Here is a 20,258-nt window from a genome sequence, read left to right as displayed (position 1 = left end):
TCCGAAATACAGCATGGGCTTCTTCGATCGTAAAAGTATCATTTTCTTGGTCATCATAGTGGCCTTATCGGCGGCCCTGATAGCAGTCTGCATCGACGCCTACGCAGTGTCCAGTGAAGATGGCGGCGATCCAACACCAGACCAGAAGTTAAACTGTGAAAAAGCCTCTGTAACGACCGCAAGTGGGTCGTTGGTTAAGCAACAGGCCTTCTGCCCCGGTGATCTGATCTTCGAGGATAACTTCGATCGTCTTAATCTGGATGCTTGGCAGCACGAGCACACTTTGGGTGGGGGCGGTGTACGTAATCGATTGAGAGAAAGTTGTTTTAACTATTCCGCGTTGTGTTAATCACGTGACTTTCTGTGTTCTAGAATTGGGAGTTCCAGTACTATTTGAACAGTCGACGAAACTCTTATGTGGAAGATGGAAAACTTTTCATCAGACCAACGCTACTCGCGGATGAAACTGGAGAGGAATTTTTGTGGACAGGAACACTTAACATTCATGGAGGAGCTCCGGGTGATTAGTGAGTACCCTAACAAAACGGTGACAAAACGGTGGAATGCAAGGGAAACATACTTTTTTATGATTTATTTGTTGTTACGAATCTTCAGTGGAATAATTGTCGGCAATCCACTCCGCTTGCCTCCGTCTCTTCAGATTAACCCCTAATGCATTACCTCTGAAATATTTAGTTTATGATTAGTGATACACGGAGGCATACGTATCTTGCCTGTCGGTAACTTATAGGATTCGAACCCAAAATTTTTCTTGCCGATATCTGGAATCTAACCCAGTGTGCCGGGGTTTCCAAACTCAGGCCAGCCTATCTGCTAGACCACCTCAAAGCTTTCTTTGAAAACCTGCTTGTTCATTCTTATAAAATCAAGTGTCATGTTGGCTTTTCTAATCGATGTAGAGGGTGTTCGTTGAAGACCAATCTACTGTCCAGTACATCATAAAAGAAACTCATATAACTGTTCTCTCATCCATGGCGTATTAGATGTATTCAGGTGTTTTTTTTTAGCGAGTAAATGAACTTGAAGAACTTTCTTCTGTGTTTACCTCCATTCTGATTTTTACACCAGGATGAAACCACATCGATTTCATAAAAAAGTGCTAAGAAGCCAACTCGATCTTCAACAGTTCTAAAGATTTGTTGCATGCATTTCTAAATCATTTGACATAAACTTTTAAATTTCGATTTTTCTGATTACCCTTGGTGATTATTCAGGGTAAATAAACTAAACTTCAAGCGTTTGACGCACCGCGACATTAAGTCCGATTGTGCTGAAATTGTGCACAGGTCCAATTTACAAAATATATATGATCGGTTTAAAAATATCAAATTTAAAATTTTCCCATACTTCCATTGCCATCCTAATGTATACAAATTTGTCTTAACATATTTTAAAACCTTTTACCAGCTCTGGAGTTTTAACCGCCAAACTGATAACATAACTTTTTCTTTGTTCAGCTGCACAAACCCTGCCTGGTACGGATGTGAGCGCACCGGAAATGCCGTGAACTATCTAAATCCGATTAAAAGCGCCCGTCTGCGAACGGTCAACTCGTTCAACTTCAAATACGGCAAGCTGGAAATCCGTGCTAAGCTCCCAACCGGAGATTGGCTTTGGCCAGCCCTCTGGTTGATGCCCAAGATGAACCAATACGGATCCTGGCCAAGCTCCGGTGAAATCGATCTGATGGAATCACGTGGTAATTTGGACTACAGGGATGGCTCCGGAACCCACATCGGCGTAGAACAGGTTGGATCTACGTTGCACTTTGGACCGAATCCAAACCTGAACGGATACGAGATGGCCACCGGAGCTAAGAATACTCCCGCCGGAAATGGTTTCAACAAAGATTTCCACCGATACCAGCTGGAATGGACGCCGGACTTTATGAAATTCAGCATCGATGACGAACAGGTTATGATGGTTGAAGGAAATTTCTGGGAACGTGGAAATTTCGAGGAACGTGCTCCAGGAACGGAAAATCCATGGGTCAGTGGAGGTAAGATGGCACCATTCGATGAAGAGTTTTACATCATCATGAATCTGGCTGTCGGTGGAACTTTGGGGTACTTCCCGGATGCGCCCGCTGTGAATGCTGGCAACCCAAAACCATGGCCAAATAATTCGCCCTCGGCCATCAGAGAATTCTGGAACGCCAAGAATGCATGGCTCCCAACATGGAAGCTGGAGGAAAACCGCAGCAAGGACGCCTCGTTACAGGTGGATTATGTGCGAGTCTGGGCACTGTAGGTCATTTTAATTGTTTTATTTTCAACAAAATAGATTTTAAGCCTTTCGAGTTAATAAAAACGAAAAATTATAAGTTTGAGCTTAAATTCAAATAATTAGTGAGAAAAATACTTCCTCTTGTAGAAAGCAGGGAAACCCATGTCAGTAGTATATTACACATTGACATTGACATCGTCCAAGACTTGAACGGGAAAGAATTTTCCTCTATGAAGGCTTTCAGCACCTATGCTTCCTCCTCATTTTCCTCATCGTAAAGTCTTGTCTTACAGTGGTCTCCTCGCTGATTAGCCTGAAACTATTGGCAGCTGCAGTAGATTGTCTTTTGTCAATGTATCTATTGCGGTACATTTTAGATTCCTTATCCTTGATTAGGATCCTGATCTTTATTCTCGACTATGCTCCTCTTCTTACGCATTCTGATCCCGCATTCTGAACATGAATTCTGATCTTTATCCTGAACCCTGCTCCTTGATTCTGAGTCAAATCCTGGACTCTGATCCTAATCCCGTATCCTGATTTAGGATTCTGATACTGGCCTATAAATACCGCCACCTATGTGAAAGCTGATTCATCCAGTTGTCGCACTTGCTTGAATAAACATATCGCTATATTTCTAGTTTAGTCTTGCTTTTCATTCTTTTGGGAATACGACAAATTGGCAATGAAACCTCGAAGAATTCCGATCAGAAGATGACCGAAATGGATATCAAAAACGCTATCCACCGGCTCACCGATATCCTGGCCAACCAGCAGCAGCAGATTGCAGTTCTCCTGCAGAACAACGCAGTTCCTCAGGCTGGAAGATTATCGAGTCGCTCGCGACGGGAATTTAAGAATTTCGGTTCGACCCAGACGGTGGAATTTTTTTTCGACTCCTGTATCGCTCGGTATGAAGACGTCTTCAGGCAAAATGGACAACATTTGGACGACGCTGCCAAGGTCAGGCTGCTCCTCCGGAAAGTCGATACACAGTTCAACGAACGGTATCTGAACAGCATTTTGCCGAGTCACCTCCGGGACTTTGACTTTGAAACAACAGTGACGAAGCTCAAGCGTCTCTTCGGTCGACAAAAATTGCTGTTCAACGCACGGCACCAGTGCTTGCAGTACAGGAAGGACGACGCAGATGATTTCACCGCATAAGCAGCTTCCATCAACAAAAACTGCGAGGCTTTTCAACTCAACCGGCTTACTGGTGACCAGTTCAAAGCTCTGCGTTTCGTGTGTGGTTTACAGTTTACTCTACGGACATCGTTGCTGTCAGCGCTTCCGGTGACAAGCTCGACTTGAAAGGAGAGTTTATCACCGAAGTAGCCATCCGGAATGTCTCCAAACAAGGGTGCATCTACGTGGCCAACCATTCCTATCTCGACGTGCTGGGTATCGACCTCATCGAGTTGTTCAACCTTTGGTCGGTCCCCTTCGACTCGTTTGTGAACTCCATCCAGAAATCCGAAGACGTGGCACAACGACTGAAGGTTAAGTTTCCCGAAGTGTTCCAGAGTTCCCTTGGGCTGTGTACCAAAGCACAGGTTACACTCTACCTTAAATCGGATTCCCGACCAGTATACTACCCCAAGCGCCCGGTGCCGCTCTCCCGAAGGTGGATGCTGAACTCCAAAGGTTACAAGAATGCGGCAAAATTTCTCCAGTGCAGTTCTCCAATTAGGCTGCCCCCCATAGTCGTGATTCGCGAATCGGACAACGTCTCTGTTCGGATTGGCGCGATTACTCAACTGAACTCAACGCAGCTCTAGAATCCGACCGGCATGCTCTGCCTCATCCCGACGATATCTTTACTGCCCTGGCTGAGGCACGCATTTTCTTCCAAATCGATCTGTCGGACGCATACCTCCAGGTGGATGTGGAGAAAGAATCACGCAAGCTGTTAACGGTTAACACCCACCGAGGCCTGTTCCAGTACAACCGTCTTGCTCCAGGAATAAAATCGGCACCTGGAGCTTTTCAACGCATAATCGACTGCATGGTAGCTGGCATCCTGGGTGTAAAAAAGTATCTCGACGACATTCTGGTATCCGGACGAACTTAAGAGAAACCCGATTGCAGATTGCAATCTGGACGCGACCCTTGGAAGGATTCGTGATTATGGGTTTCATATACGCATCGAAAAATGCCGTTTTTCTATTCTTCAGATAAAATTTCTTGCTCACATCATCGACAAGGAAGGTCTTCGCCCAGATCCAGCCAAGACTCGTGCGATCTCTGAAAGGCCGGCCCCCACGAATGTGTCACAGCTTCGACCCTATCTTGGCGCTATAAACTATTATGGACGGATTGTAGGTCAAATCAAGGAACTCCGTGCGCCGCTCGACCGGTTATTGAACAAGGACGCCCGCTGGGAATGGACTCCAGAATGCTAAAGCTCGTTCGACCGCTTTAAATCCATTCTGCAGTCTGACCTCCTTTTGACACACTTCGACCCTCGGAAGGAAATCATCGTGGCTGGTGATGCATCCAAACACGGCTTAGGTGCCGTTATAATTCATCGATTCCCCAACGGTTCTATCAAACCCATCGCTTACGCTTCAAGATCGTTCACACCTGCTGAGGTGAACTACGACCAAATCGAGAAGGAAGCTTTGACACTCATCTTTGCTGTCACGCGATTCCACAAAATGGTTTATGGTCGCAGGTTCGCACTTCAAACCGACCACAAGCCCCTCCTGAAGGTTTTCGGCAGCAAGAAAGAGATTCCGGTGTTCACAGCAAATTGACTCAAACGCTGAGCGTTGCTTTAGTTGTTTTACAACTTCGACTTCCAGTTCGTTCCAACCGCAAGCTTTGGACACGCCGATCATCTCTCTCGTTTGATGGATTTCCAAAAGAAATCGGGCGATAAATATGTCATCGCAGCGATACAGATGGATACAGACGTGAAAACTATTTCCAACCTGCTGGTTACATCGGACATGATCTCCAAACAATCAGCAGAGGATCCAACGTTTCAAGAAGTAGTCAACTATATCCAGAACGGGTGGCCCGAATCTGCGAAAACAATTGCCGATCCGACAGTACGACAGTTTTTCTCCAGACATGACAACTACATCAGCAACACCGTGGACACCCTGGAATGGAGCGGATGAAGCCAATAGCAAGTCTATTGGCCGAACATCGATGATGACATCGAGGACCTCGTACGTCGATGTAGTTCCTGCGCCCAAGCAGTGGTCAACAAAATCATCTCTAACTTCAGAGGCAAATCGATGCAGTCCTCCATCGCAGAGATTCATTTTCTTCATAATGTGGGAATTCGGACCTCACAAGCGGAGCAGACAATGTCCCAAACCCGACGGATATTCCGGATTCGCGTGGCGAGTAAATAATATAGAGCGAGCTACCGAATGATATGGTTTATTCAAGCGATCGATAAGGACTAACACATGTGGTTAAAAAGGAAATATAAGATTCTCTCTCTGTCACTGCTGGCACTGTTGGTAGCAGTGATTGTCAATCTGCTGTCAAGAATATCGCACAGGGCCGCACTCACCAACACTCCTCCTCGATATTCGCCTACTTCTTCGTGCCAACCAAACCAATACTGTCCGAAAACAGCTTCTGCTTCACAGCTCCCAAGGGTTTAGTCAACACGTCCGCTTTCATAATCTCCGAAGGGCAATATTGGAGTCGAACAATGCTTCGTTCAACTAAGTCCTTGGTGAAGTGCATCTTTGTGTCAATATGTTTTGACCGCCTTGACTGCCTTTCGTTCATAACGAAATCGATGCAACCCATGTTGTCTTCGTAAACTACAGTAGCTTCTTGTTGATTGATGCACATATCATCCAATACTCGACGCAGCCAAACAAGTTCACGACACGCCTCCGACAATGCTATATATTCAGATTCCATGCTCGATAGTGAAACGCTACTCTGTTTTCTGCTGGCCCAACAGACTGTTGCCTGTCCCAGCTGGAATAAGTATCCGGTGACAGATTTACGGTCGGAAACATCTCCACTCCAGTCAGAATCACTATAGCCAATCAGTATCAACGGTTCGTTTCGGTTTGCGGACAGCTTCAGTTTAAAATCCATTGTTTTCAACAAATACCGGACAACTCTTTTTAATTCTGTCCAATCAGCGTCGGTAGGATGACTAACACGGCGACTTAAGATAGAGACGCTAACAGCGACGTCAGGTCGTGAGTTGACCGCCACGTATAAGAGCGCTCCGATCAAACTGTGATAATCTTGATTGTTTGCCAACTCCTTACTTCCTTCGCGAGCACGATAGTAGCCAGGGTCCATAGGTACATTTGAGCCTTTCGAGTCACTAAGGCTGAAACGTTCAGCGACCTTTTTGATGTATGCTTCTTGATCAATCGAGAAATAACCATCTGTATCCAGCGAAATACGTAGACCCAAGAAACTACTAACTTGTCCCAACGATGAAAGATTAATCTTCTTGCTCAGCTTATCTTCCAATTGAAGTATCGCAGACTCACTTGAACAAGCAATTATCATGTCGTCCACGTATATTACCAAATAAACAAGGAAACCGTCGATTTTCATAGTATACAAACAGGGATCCGAACTTGATCGACTGAAGCCAAGAGTAACAAGAATTCCATTGATAGTATCGTTCCAAACTTTAGCTCCCTGCTTCAAACCATAAAGACTTCTTTCAAGTTTACAAACGAGGTGCTCTTTTCCCGGTTCAATGAATCCTTTTGGTTGCTGCATGTATATTTCTTCCTGCAACCGTCCATGGAGGTAAGCCGTTTTAACGTCAACGTGTCGCACTGTCATTCGCTTTTGACCAGCAATCGTTAGCAGGATCCTCAAAGTACTTTGCGTAGCTACTGGAGCAAAGACGGCGTCATAATCGACACCGAACCGTTGTGAAAACCCCTGCGCTACAAGGCGTGCTTTAAAATGCGAAACTTTTCCAGTGCTGTCCTCCTTTCGCTTAAACACCCATTTACAACCAATGGGTTTACGACCTGTGGGGAGCTCGACCAGTCTCCAAGTGACGTTTTTCTGATGGGAATCGAACTCCTCCTGCATTGCCGATTGCCACAACTGGTTTTCCGGACTGCTTATCGCCTCGTCAAAACTACTAGGGTCTACACTAACCATCAACGCCACGTCAACAACAAACTCATCAAAACGCTTTGGCAGATTTCCTCTGGTACTTCGAGCTGGTCTCTTTTCAACATACGGGGTCGGTTGGTTTTCTATTTGGTCGTCATTATCCCAACCGTAAAATTCGTCCTCGGACTCTTCTTGATCAGGCGGCTGAACACATGATTTCGGACTAGTGGGCTGCTCACAAGGCGTTTCCTCCTGCTTACTAATCTTCTCACCGGTTGGTGTTGTACCTATTTCAACAAAGTTTTCACAGGCTTCGTTGAATCCTCCTTCTGTGAGTGAACCATCTTCGAGTTCCAAGAATCGGACGTCGTTACTCAAAACGATTTTATTTGTTTTTGGATCCAGTAGGCGGTACGCTTTGCGATTTTCACAATACCCAACGAACACCAACTTGCGCCCACGTGCATCAAATTTTCCAAGCTTTACGTCCGGGATACGATGGTATGCACTTGAGCCAAACACCCGCAAATGTTTAAGTGACGGTTTACGATCGTGCCACTTCTCGAATGGTGTAGTATCTACGGAACGTGAGGGCAGCCGATTTTGGAGGTAATCAGCCGTCACGATCGCTTCGCCCCAAAATTTCTTGTGAAGACCAGAATCTATCAACATGCACGTTGCCATCTCTTGAAGGGTCCTGTTCTTACGTTCTGCAACGCCATTCTGTTGGGGGGAATACGCGGTTGTCAGCTGACTTTGAATCCCTTCGGTTGCATAGAATTCTAAAAGTTCTTTATTAACGTATTCCCCGCCTCCATCGGATCGAATTACGCAGGGTGCTCTTCCGAATTGATTCTTTACAAGGGCAACATATTTCTTAATGCATCCGACTACATCGGACTTTTGTTTCAACAAGCAAACAGCAGTATAGCGGCTATGATCATCTATTATGGTCATAAAATAACGAAAACCACTGGGAGTCAAATTTTGCATTGGGCCGCAAACGTCTGTATGGAGTAAGTCGAGAATCCGTGAGGACCGATTTAGTGAAGCTTTAGGAAAGGAATTTCTTGTAATTTTACCTGCCAAGCAGTGTTCGCAACCTTGCCTCAGCCCACAGTCCGTAACTTCAAAATCCGTTCCAAGTTGCTCCTCCTGGATTCGTTTCAGTACTGCTGGATCTCGATGACCGAGTCGCCGGTGCCAAGTATGCTGGCAATTCTGCGAGTGCCGAATTTCTTCGCTCCGGCAGCCGGTTTCAGCTACTCGAAGCACGTACAGATTCCCACGAAGATCTCCTCTAGCCAAAATTTCTCCATCCGGATTTTCAATTGTACACTGTGAACCACTGAACACTACTTTCAATCCTTTTTGGGTCATTTTTCTCACTGAGATCAGTCCACTGTCCAGGTTTGGTATGTAGAGTACATCCAACACTAACACATCTCTCACTTTCCCATCCCCATCAATGCACTTCACTACCCCGTTACCCATCCCGGCGGATTTGGTCACCGAACCGTCTGCTAGTATAACATCAATGTTCACGAGTTCATTCAGTTCACTGAAGAACGACTTATCACACGTCATGTGTGTCGAACAACCACTATCGATGTACCAAAAACCCCGGGAACGGGCTTGCCCAGCCTACTGGATAGCTACATTCCGCTACTTGCTTCACTGTTGCTTCTTCGTCATCACTTTTCTTAGAATCTCGTACACTTCTCTTCTCTTGAAGTGCAGGACAATTTCGGCGAAAGTGCTTGACACTGCCACAATTATAACAGGCCTTTGTCTTCTTCTGCCTTCCGAAAATTTTCATCGCCTTCTCATCTTCACTAGCAGTAGGACCGTCCCGATCTATTCGACGTTGGAATTCATCCACAAGCTTCTGCTTAACAAACGGTACAGTTTGATCTGCATCTGGCCTTGTTTCGAGAGCCGTTCGCCAAGAATTGTACGACTCGGGGAGACTACGATAAATCATTGAAACTTTCATCGCGTCATCTAGTTCTTGGCCCGTACATTGTAAACGCTCAAACAAATTTTCAAGTTCAAACAGATGCTTTTCCATATCTCCACCTTCAACCATATCGAAACTATTTATCTTCCGAAGGAGAGACACACGCGATGACATATCCGATTTTTCGTGGAATTGTTTTAATTTAATCCACGCAACACTTGCTGATTCAGCATTTTTGATCAAGTTCAACTGATCGTCATCAACCATTAACACAATCGTTGTTAAAGCTTTTTCATCTGCCAGTACCCAGATCTCATCAGGATTCTCTGGTTTTGGTTGATTAACCGCAAACCACCAATTTTCTCGACGAAGAAACATTTCCATCCTCGTCTTCCAGACACTATAGTTCTGGTCATTGAGCCGTGGAAACAGCAGTTTCTCAGCCATTTTACTTCTATTCAGTACGAAAACACGCACTCACAGTCACAGTTTCGCGAAACACCAGTTGTACACATAAAACCATAAACAGGTAGCTTCTGACACTAATCAACTTTCATCGATTTTCACTATTCAGTCAATCGATCAAGCAATGAACATCGACGCCAAACAAAATGGCCGGTCGAAAAATTGCTTCACTGCTAAGCGTCCACCCGTGTACTATTATTCGCGAAAAAACAACTCTGATAAACACTTCCTTTACTCGTCTGGGCCCATAACCTCCCAGACAACCAGAAGTCGTATTTTCTTTTACAGATTACACCGTATAGAATGTTATTTATACTCATTTTCGTATATCTACACCTACAATGTGCGGTCCATGCATATTCTTTATCGTATTTAAAAGCATTGCATGATTTTATTATGACAAGAAGAGAGACTCGTATTTATGTACATATGAACTCGACCTTTGTGTACGACAATTCTGGGGATGAATAAACCAACTGGTTTAAAATCCCAAAAAAAAAAAAAAAAAAAAGTACGACAATTCGCAAAAAATCCGTGAAACGACCGATAGACGGTGATCAGTCGTGACTGAGAGATTTTGTCGTGCTATGCATAAAATAATTCGAAATAAAAAACGTATATAACTACATTGATTCGTAATAATGTGCATGCAATCGTACACACTTAGAAAAATCCACGGAACTTTACATGTTACTGCATGGGTAGAAGGGAATCGGCCATTTACAAGCGATTATGCTAGTCATTTCATGTAATCCTACTTGAGTTTTAAAAATAAAAACCTACGTATTTTTACGTGTAACTGCATTTGAAGAAAGGAATCTGCGGTTTACAAGCGACTACACTGGTCATTTCATGTAATCCTACTTGAGCTTTAAAAAATACATCTCTATCATGAAAAGTAGATTTACATGTCTTTTGTTTACAGTAAGTTTACATGTTCAGTCACATTTCGTGTATCAATATTAAAAACAAAAGGCTGTATCAAATCTAAGGAAAAACACCAAAACTATTTATGCTTAGAACCTAAGTGATTGTTTATTGCATAGTGGAATAATATTTTGAACGATGATAAATTAAACTTTTCTTTGAACTAATTCTCAATACATCCTGTTCATCCGTTACAAAACATCCAGATCCTTATAGAGTTTCGGAATGGTCTTGCACATTAAATAACCGGTCCTTTTTTCTCCGTGGAAGAATCACGTCCCATTCCGTCGATAAGTCACGCTTGTTATCGGTGCAAGGTTGACACGGTGCCCAACACTGTTGTTGCTTCTCCGTTTATAGCAAAATCCATGAAGAATTTGACAAAATATCGCGCCATCCTAGCCACGTCGGAGTAAATGGATATGCCGGAGAGCCGGCTATTGGAAGAGGTACAGAGCACCACGCCGTAATCCTCGAAGGACGCAGCCCTTCGTTGAACCATTGTTGTTGACTTATGGACAACTGCTCAATATGAGCATGAAGCAGATTCCTTCCAGATCTGAAAATTAAGAAATTGGTTTGCTTTGTAAGTAATTTACATGTACATGATTTGTGTTCCCTATTGATTATGTTTAAATCGTATAAGAAGATTAAATTTAGAACTTTACAATGTTTAAAATGATTTCAATGATTTCACCGCTATTGAAATGAGTATTCAATTTTAACAAGATTTTAATTTGGAGTGTCGTATACCTACATGAATTTAAGGTTTATTCAAATAAAGTGCAAAATATTGAACATAGAAAAATACTATTTTCTCCTACCGAAATTAATAATTAAAAAAGTCAAATAAAATCTAAGTAGAAACTTTTTAAGTTAAAATAATTCAAGAACCGGGTTTCAATTAACCGATGAAAAAACAGTAGGTATAAATTAACCAAAAAACAAAAGATTTAAAATTATAATCAATACAATACATACCGCCAAATAAAACTGTTTTTGACCTAACGTTTAGTCAGTAGATGCCCATCATCTTCAAAACCACGTAAGATAATCAGGTTTGTATCAGAACTGCTTGATCAATGTCCCCCTTTTTTGTTGTTGTTCAAGCGCCACTTAGCACATTGCAGCAACGAGTAAGAGCATTCGGATTCTGGAACGGAAGAAGGCAATAAAACTACTAAATTGTTAAAAAAACACTAATAGAACAATAAAAATAATCCAACGCACTTTTCCTACATCATCTTCTGGTTGTTCCGTTTGGTTGAAGTCGTTGATAGTTACATGTAGAGTGTGAGCCAGCAGAACCTCCTGAACGCAAAGGCTTTTCTTTAATGACACCGTCCATTTAATTGCGCTCGTTTTGTGGTACCTGACCTCGTTGAACCAATTGACAGCTTCCGAAGACCTGACGGTTAGATAAATGTTTACCACAAAAAGCTGAAAAAAAAATCAATTTAGAGCAATATTGCGTGTTAGTTCATGGTCACTCTAATTTATGAAGTATTATTGTGTTTTTCCAGAACAACATGCGTGAACTTTTTTATGATTCCCTCAATCAGAGCTATGTCATTGTATTTGGTGACTCATTCAACAATGATCAAAATAAAAAAAACTCTTCTGAGCTGAAAATGGATAAAAAAAAGTGTTTGAGATTATTTAAAATTAATTTCTCGTTGCTTCCTTAGTCACTATGCCAAGCCCAATCTGATTATGTTTCAAGTTTTCAAAAAGATGTCTCTCAGTTTTAACAAAAAAAAAAAACAATAACAGCTGTCTGATAAAAGTACCTTAATTTTATAATCGAAAGGAACAAAACTTGATAACTTACCTCAGTTTTCAGTACACTATCCGTGTGATCGAAGCACACTCGGCAACATGTTATGTGCCTGACAGCTTTTTGCTCCCGACGGGCATTGGAATCCGGATGTGATTCCATTCTAAGCGACTCAATCCTTTTGGTGGAAGTGGGGCGGATCTTTCTAGATGCACATCGCCTGAGCCACTTTCAATATCCAATTGGAGACCAGGATTTGATAGTCCAAGTAGCGGAGAGAACTTCGATCTGGCCCCCGGGTTTGCGGGCGAATTGTTTTCCCTGGGTGGCGGGCAGTTCGAGCGGAAACCGTCGAAAGTTGTCCAACTGTTGTTGCGGTTGAGCAGCCATTTCAAGGTCCATCTCCCATTGAACATTTTTCTGTAATTTTTGTCCGAGCAACTGCAAAGTCTGAAAGAACCAAATAATTGTTCTTTTATGTTCAAATATTATTATTTACTTTAAATTAACTTACCTACCATCCGAAACAGAGAAAGCGGACACTGCAATCTCGCACTTTTATTTTCAACCCGGAAAAAAGAACTAACACAAATTTTATCTGACAAACCGACAGCGGTTTGCGTCCATGCTATACAGAAAGTGCTAAAATTAGTAGCAATTGAGTTATTTAAACTCATATTGAGCAAATTAAACGATCTGATGAGGAAGTGCTAATTAGCTTACCCGAATAGCCAAGACCATGATATAAATATAACTGAACAATGATTTTCAATTTAACAATCAAGTTCATCCTAATATCTAAATCTTTATCAACAGCTTTAAATTATGAAATCATTATAAATTTCAAGGTTACTGTGAAATTTATTGTTAGTTCATGGTATTTCATAGTAAAGTTGGTAAGCTTTTGCTGATTTTACACATTTCCAATTTTTCGTGTAAGAAAAATTTTACGTCGCAAAACGTTTGTGATTTTTCTCGGACGTAAAAATTTCGGTCGACGGTCGAGTTTATTAGGTAGTTCCATAGTTTTTTTGGTTCCAAATGGTAAGTGGTATGTTAATGTAGTGAAAAACTACTTTACTATATAACTTTTTTTTTCCAGCGACACAAATGCACAAACATGAGCTGGGGCGAGATTCAGGGTGCAGCAGTCAAGCGAAGACGTCCTACAAGCTTGGAAAGACCGGGGAAATTCCATCCGAAGGCCCAATTCCACGATTCTCTTGTTGCAAACCGCCTGGTAGGTACCCAGTTCGGAACAACGAAATGTAGGCAACGTCCCAAGATAGGTTCAACTCTGCTGTAGGAATACCTGGTGGTGCGGTGAACAAGACTTACAATTTTTTATATAAGTTTCGAGTGATTTTAAATATAAATAAAAGTGATATACAATGTCAAATGTTAAATATAAATAATAAATAAATTTTATTTTTATCTAAACAATGAAAAATAAATATTGAATTTTTATTCCATGATCAATAATATATCATTACATTGACTTTCATCTTCCTAAAAACAATGAATATTCTATGAAAAAACAATGAATTCCATCATGTCGTTGAGAAAAACTGGAAGCTGTAATAACCATACATTTTATAGTTTTGTGTTTGAAAATGTATGGGAAAAAGTTAATTTTTTCATTGTTAAGTTGCTTAACAACCCCCTTTTTTCATGGTAAATTTGGTTAAAACCATAAAGTTCACTGTCAAAAATGATGAATTTGACAGTGTGTTCATGGTTTAATGTACGATGATAATAATAGTATCCACTATGAAATCCAAGGTAGTGTGAGAATGAAATTCATGGTTTTTTCACAATGTTTTTCTATTCGGGTATAGTTATAGCGTTATAGTTAGTTAACTCAATATTTAGTAAAAAAAAAATGAACTAAAATTTTAAAAAAAGATTAATGATGGATGGGATTCGTACCTTGGGAATGATGCTGATGATTTCGGATGATTTAAATGTGATTAATAAATCTTGACAAATGCTGCATATTTAACATAAAAAACGGATAAAAAAGAAACATTAAACAAAGAACAAAATAAGAATGAAAAAGAAAGAACATTTGGAAAGCGTTCTTATTAAAATACATTTTCAACTTATATTGTAATAAAGTTGCAAATAATAATCTACTACATATCTTAAATCATACCTTCTGAAAATATTTGAATGTTTAAAAATTTCATCATCTTGAATTCGATTTTATTTTCAGATTCAAATTGGAAACTTCTGACAAAAATTTTCTCAAGCTTCAGGAAAAAATTAAAAACTTTTAGAGAAAAAAAAAATTGAAAATATTTTTGATTGTTGGCGACCATTTGAAAACTTAGTTGATTGTGATCAAGATAAAAATTGAGAACGATTACACCTTTTTTGAGAAAGCCGGTTCGAGCGTGTAAAGATATGAACGGAGCATTGTAACAGGTATGTCATTACCCTTTCTTCTTATGTGTTGGTTAGATTTTTAATATGGTTTCTAGATCTGTAAAAAATCTTCTTTAATCGCTTATTTATTTAAAATACTACAATTTCTTCAGAATATAATTAACAATGTCAATATAATGAATTTTTTTACAAAACTTTGGAAATTCGTCGTAATCACTTTGTGCAAATACAATCCATATTGTTATTTTATCCTACCTTTTATACACTCCACGTTGATTGTTATTTTTTCAATATTATAAAATCGTATACACTGAACGAAATCGGGCGATTAATTTTATAGGGTCATTACAATACTTGTTATAATTTATGGTCCGCATACAAGCTAACGATTTATTCACTAAAAATGACCGGGAAATACAATAAATTTTACAGTTAGGTCCTAAAAGAGATTGACCTATTAAAATTTATAGGAAAATCCAATGAATCTTGCGAGCCACACTCGATCGGTAGAATGTAAAAGAAAATCTAATAAATTATACAGTTTCGATTAATAATACATTTTAAGTTTGCTCAGAGGTTTTGATCGTTTTTTGTGTCGCTGTTCAACTGAAATTGAAGTTTATTAATTTCAGCCCATCCGTACAAAAAAGTGAAGATCAACAAATAGAACGGTATGTATTTTGTGTATTTTTAAAAGATGTCTGCGAATTTTTCTAATGATCAGAACAGTTTCTATTCAAGTAACATTTTCTAATTTCTTTTTTTCAGAATATACAATTAAAAGCGAGCAGTACCAATATGAAAATGGACGCCTTAGATCCCCAAATGGTTTTTTCGTTTCCGGAAATTGGAATTCACGGCATCAACTCACCCATCAATGGCATATATTGGCCGTGGAATTTCGAGTCTCTGCCCAAGCATCCAGAATTCCCTTTAGAAGGGTCTGTGCTAACGAGAAGAATGGTGAGATGATGTGAAACTTTGTTTTCAATATCTGAAATTAAATCATTCCTCTTGATTTCAGGTTTATTTTTGTTATTACCAACTTTTCTAAACCGAGGACCCCGTCAAGCCGGAAGTTCGGGCTTCGGATCATCACCATTCTAACACCAGTGCTAAACACCTTGCCTGTGCCATAGTGAAGTGTTTAATTATTCTAAATTTGATAGCGGCTATGAAAGAAACAATAAAATTTTCAAAAAAAAAACAAAAGTTAGCTGTATCCCACTTTTTTCGGAAAGAAAATACGAAAAGAAATCATAAAAAGTAAAACCATAACACAACACCCCATCAATTTATATTCCATCATTTTGAACTGTAATTATTATAAACTTGACGTTCTATAACGTTCATTGGATTTTCTGATGAATTTCATTAAAAACTAAAACCATGCAATTGTATTCGATGAGCAAACTCGTAAAAAGTATTAGATTTTCTATTAGTGCAATAACACTAGAATTTACGATATTGTTCATAGCCCGATTTCGTTCAGTGTAGGTACATACCTGTCCCTGTCATACAAACGTTTTGCTGTTCAAAAGCGAAAAATTAAAAAGTGCATGCAGTTTGCTCACAACTAACTTTAAACTTCGTTTTCAAGGTAAGAAAATTTTCAAAATGTACTCCAGGCTTACATTGTCTAATGGGCTTTACTACAAGAGAACGTTCTTCGACTGCATGTATTTTTTTATGTTTAGGTAAACGCAACATTCTACAACATATCCACAAGATAGGACACAATTTCATAATGCTCTTTGCAAATTCAATAAAGAAACGAGGATGCATGGGGAGCCTGAAGAAGCCACGGTCGATTGGATTATTCGTAGAATGCTGATCTTAAACATACCATCTTTATTGCAATTTCAAACATTACCATCCAACCAGCAACTAAAGGATGGACCAATATGACCAGGACCAATTTTGAGAAGGTAAGTATGTATCCGTTTCAATTTGATGACTAGACTGTCGAACTAAAAAAGAATTAAATTAATTTGCATTCAAAGTTATTGCCACTTTAATATTTTACAATATTGCCTACTGCTCACTGTACAAAACGTTCCAACTTCATTTGCGGTCCCAAACTCAAAGATTTTGAATTATGCTTTTCATCTTGGTGCTAACTTTTGAAATGTTTTCAACTATTTGGAAACCAAGTGCATTACCGTTTTTGCACAATAACAAAATTAAGTAAGTTGCAATATTTTGTTTTTATTTTGACCGGGATATTCATCTTAGCAGATGATTCATCCCTATGAAGTAAATTATAATTAAAAACACTACTCTTTAAATAGTACACTCAGAAATGAAAAAAATATGAAAATTATTATATTTCAATAACTCCGATATTTCTCTGACATTAATATCCAGAAATATTAAAAAATAACTATTTCAGATATTTAAATTTATGCATCCGAATAATTTCTTGGCGTGTAATGATCCAATGCATAAAATTTAATAACCGAGAAATTATATATTATTTTGTTCAAACAAACGCTTTGTGCGTTTGAGTCCCAACTAAACGGGTATGAGCACATGCTAGATTCTTCAGTTGCTAAATGCCTTTCAACTTGACTGCATGCAGATTCCATTCTCTTTAAATATTTATCTGAATCGTATTTAAAAAGGATGGACTCAATTGCAGCATGTAATATTACCAGCGAAATGCACATGTTTTTATGCTATGGTCAATTATGCACATTGACCATAGAACATGGACGAAAATCAAACGATTTTCGTTTGGTTTTTCTGTTTATTTCTGCTTTAAGCGTTTGCCTTTACGTTACGGCTCAAACTTTTATTTCTGACCACCAGATGTCGTTCCATAACATTTCTCAATGCATAAATTTTAATCGCAGAAATATTTCCCAGTGAGAAATATCCCAGTAATTACACCATGAGAAATATCCGTGTGCGTAAAGAGGGAGATATGTGAAAATACCTAAAATATAACTGTTTGATATTTTATTTATTTCTGAGTGTACCTCCGTATATATATTCTTTCTCCTTATACACTCGTTACATTACACAAGAAAAAAATGTACACATTGTACTTGATAACAGTAACTTAACATCGATTTTGTAGAGAGATATTTTTCGCGACTTGATTCGATTACAAATGGAGGACCTGTTGGAAAACATTGGTTTACTGCAAATGACGTGTAAATGAGATCACGTGAAGGGCATATGAAATTTCTTGTAATGAATTGTGTTGTTACATGAAAATACATTCGACCAATTTATGACATGAAATTTTACATGATATGTAGTGCAACACAACTTCGGTGCAAAATCATATTTAACTTCACATGCAATGTGGTATTACATTTGTTTAACATTGTAGATTTACAATACACAATGAAACAGAATGTGAACAGAGATTTACATGAACAAGCTTATATTTACATGAAAACACCCGATTCCTTTCTACCCATGTTCTTACATGTAAAGTTACATGGATTTTCTATACTTTGAATGTTTGTTTGTGTTTTTTACATGTTGTTTCTAGCGATTTTTGTTTTCTGTTTCAAAAACTCAAAATTACATGCAACGTAACATTACATTTTTTTATCTGTGCACAGAAAAAAATTATGACTATTACGTGTCATGGAAAATGATTGCCTGTAAAAAAATACAACCTGTAATTCCTAATTAAAGTAATTTTCAATGAATTCATCTAAAAATAAATAAACAGACATTTAAAATTACAGTAAATGTCCTGTAACAAAAAGGAGCATGACATTGACAGTGATTTTACAGGTTCAAACCAAATTACGTGTCATAAAATAATACGGTGTTCAATAATTTTCAATTGCACATAAGAAAATTCAAGTGTATTTGGCATCTCAGTTAGCTAAACAGTCAAAATCAGCAAGCGAGGACTTGTTTGTCGCAGCAGTTAGTTGTTTACTCCAATTAGCTTTTATATAACCTCATTATGCATATGCATATGCACTTCATTCAGTATAGCATATGCACTTCATTCATTAGTTGTTTTGTTTGCAGCAATACGGGTATAAAACGGAAAGGTAAGTGTTTTGAAGGAAAAATATATTTTTAAAAGTTTTTAAAATGACCAATGAAATTTAATTTTCAGTAGCTTTAATCAGCCTCCAAGAACATGACTTTCGATGTGACCCTTGCAGTGGGCATTTGCTTTGGAGGAAAATATTTTGCAGGTAAACACACCATTTGTTTAAAATTCATGTTTTGAAAGTAAAAGAAACTTTCTTTTGCTGAAATTCAGGTAACAATACAGTCACAGTAGTGCTTTTAAAAATTTGATATACCTAATACATATACCAATTTCTGAGAAGGTTGTTTGAATACAAATTTAGAATTCTATTTGTTCAACATTCAACTCAATTTTTATTTTAGCTTCAAACCAATTCATGCAATGCCAACCATCGCTCGAGTACTTCTAATATGAAAGTACCATGGTTAAGTGCAACTAGTGTGACATTTATGACTACGATAAAGGGGCACTGAAGTTCAGTGACATTATAACTCTGTTTTGGCAAGCATTAAAGCTCATATTCCTCAGTACTTACGAACATTTTTTCCAGGTAATTTGATCGCCTTACTCCCTGTGATAAATGCTTCGCGAAAAATAAAAGCCAAGTGAGCCGAATGAAGGGTATCTACGGCATTTTTTCAGGCTTAGGCCAAATGATAACCGGCAACTTTACTTGTAAAAAAGGCTTCACGATGCCATGCACAAATCCTCGGAACATATTTTGACAATCCAGAAGATTGTTCTCCAAGGTTTGTTCTTATTTTATTTAAGTTATGCTGAAAACAATGCACAAGGATTTCTTAGAAGTTTTCATTTCCAAAGAATTGTTTGCATAATTACCTCCATCCTTGATGATTTTTTTCTTCAATGAATCGTAGGAGAATATCCGTAACTGGTCGAAACACTGATACTGAAAATGTTAAATTTTCAAGAATAAAAAAGATAATCCACAAGTTCACCTCAAAGGGAGAAAAATGTTCAAGTTCAAAATCAAATTCGTTTGAATCATCGATCAAAATATCTAGCATAACATTTTAAAAGGATTCAATTTTTTTAAATCGATATATCGATATAATTGCACACTCCTTTTATAAAACTCAAAATTACTAGCGTCCCAAGCAACCAAAAGTCGCGTTTTTACTTAAGTCCGAACTCCGAAGTTCACATTTGGCTGAAAAAATGTATTACGGGAACCTCAGGTGACTCTTGTCGCGTAAAAGTTACTCAGGAACTTCCATCGCCCTTTGAAAGGTTAAACTATCGATAATGGAACTTCTAAGCGCTTTTAATGGAACTTCTTTCAAGAAGGTCGATAACGTTCGCGCTACATTCCAAAACGCACCATTAAGATACTTGAAGGCGTTTTAAAGAACCTATATGGGAAATCTAGACGACATGTCAAAAGT

General features: G+C 39.0%; 1 protein-coding gene across 1 annotated transcript; it reads left to right on the top strand.

Annotated features, from left to right (window-relative positions):
• Window positions 1–2,344, top strand: LOC129751623 (beta-1,3-glucan-binding protein-like). Its single transcript, XM_055747229.1, has 3 exons — window positions 1–298; window positions 373–527; window positions 1,479–2,344. The coding sequence occupies exons 1-3, from the start codon at window positions 14–16 to the stop codon at window positions 2,269–2,271; spliced, it is 1,233 nt and encodes a 410-aa protein (XP_055603204.1). The 5' UTR covers window positions 1–13; the 3' UTR covers window positions 2,272–2,344.
• The last annotated feature ends 17,914 nt before the right edge of the window (window positions 2,345–20,258 follow it).

The sequence above is a fragment of the Uranotaenia lowii genome, chromosome 3, assembly GCF_029784155.1.
Source record: "Uranotaenia lowii strain MFRU-FL chromosome 3, ASM2978415v1, whole genome shotgun sequence".
Taxonomy (NCBI): Eukaryota; Metazoa; Arthropoda; class Insecta; order Diptera; family Culicidae; genus Uranotaenia; species Uranotaenia lowii.
The sequence above is the reverse complement of the archived record's forward strand: the minus strand, read 5'-3'. Positions and strand labels throughout refer to the sequence as shown.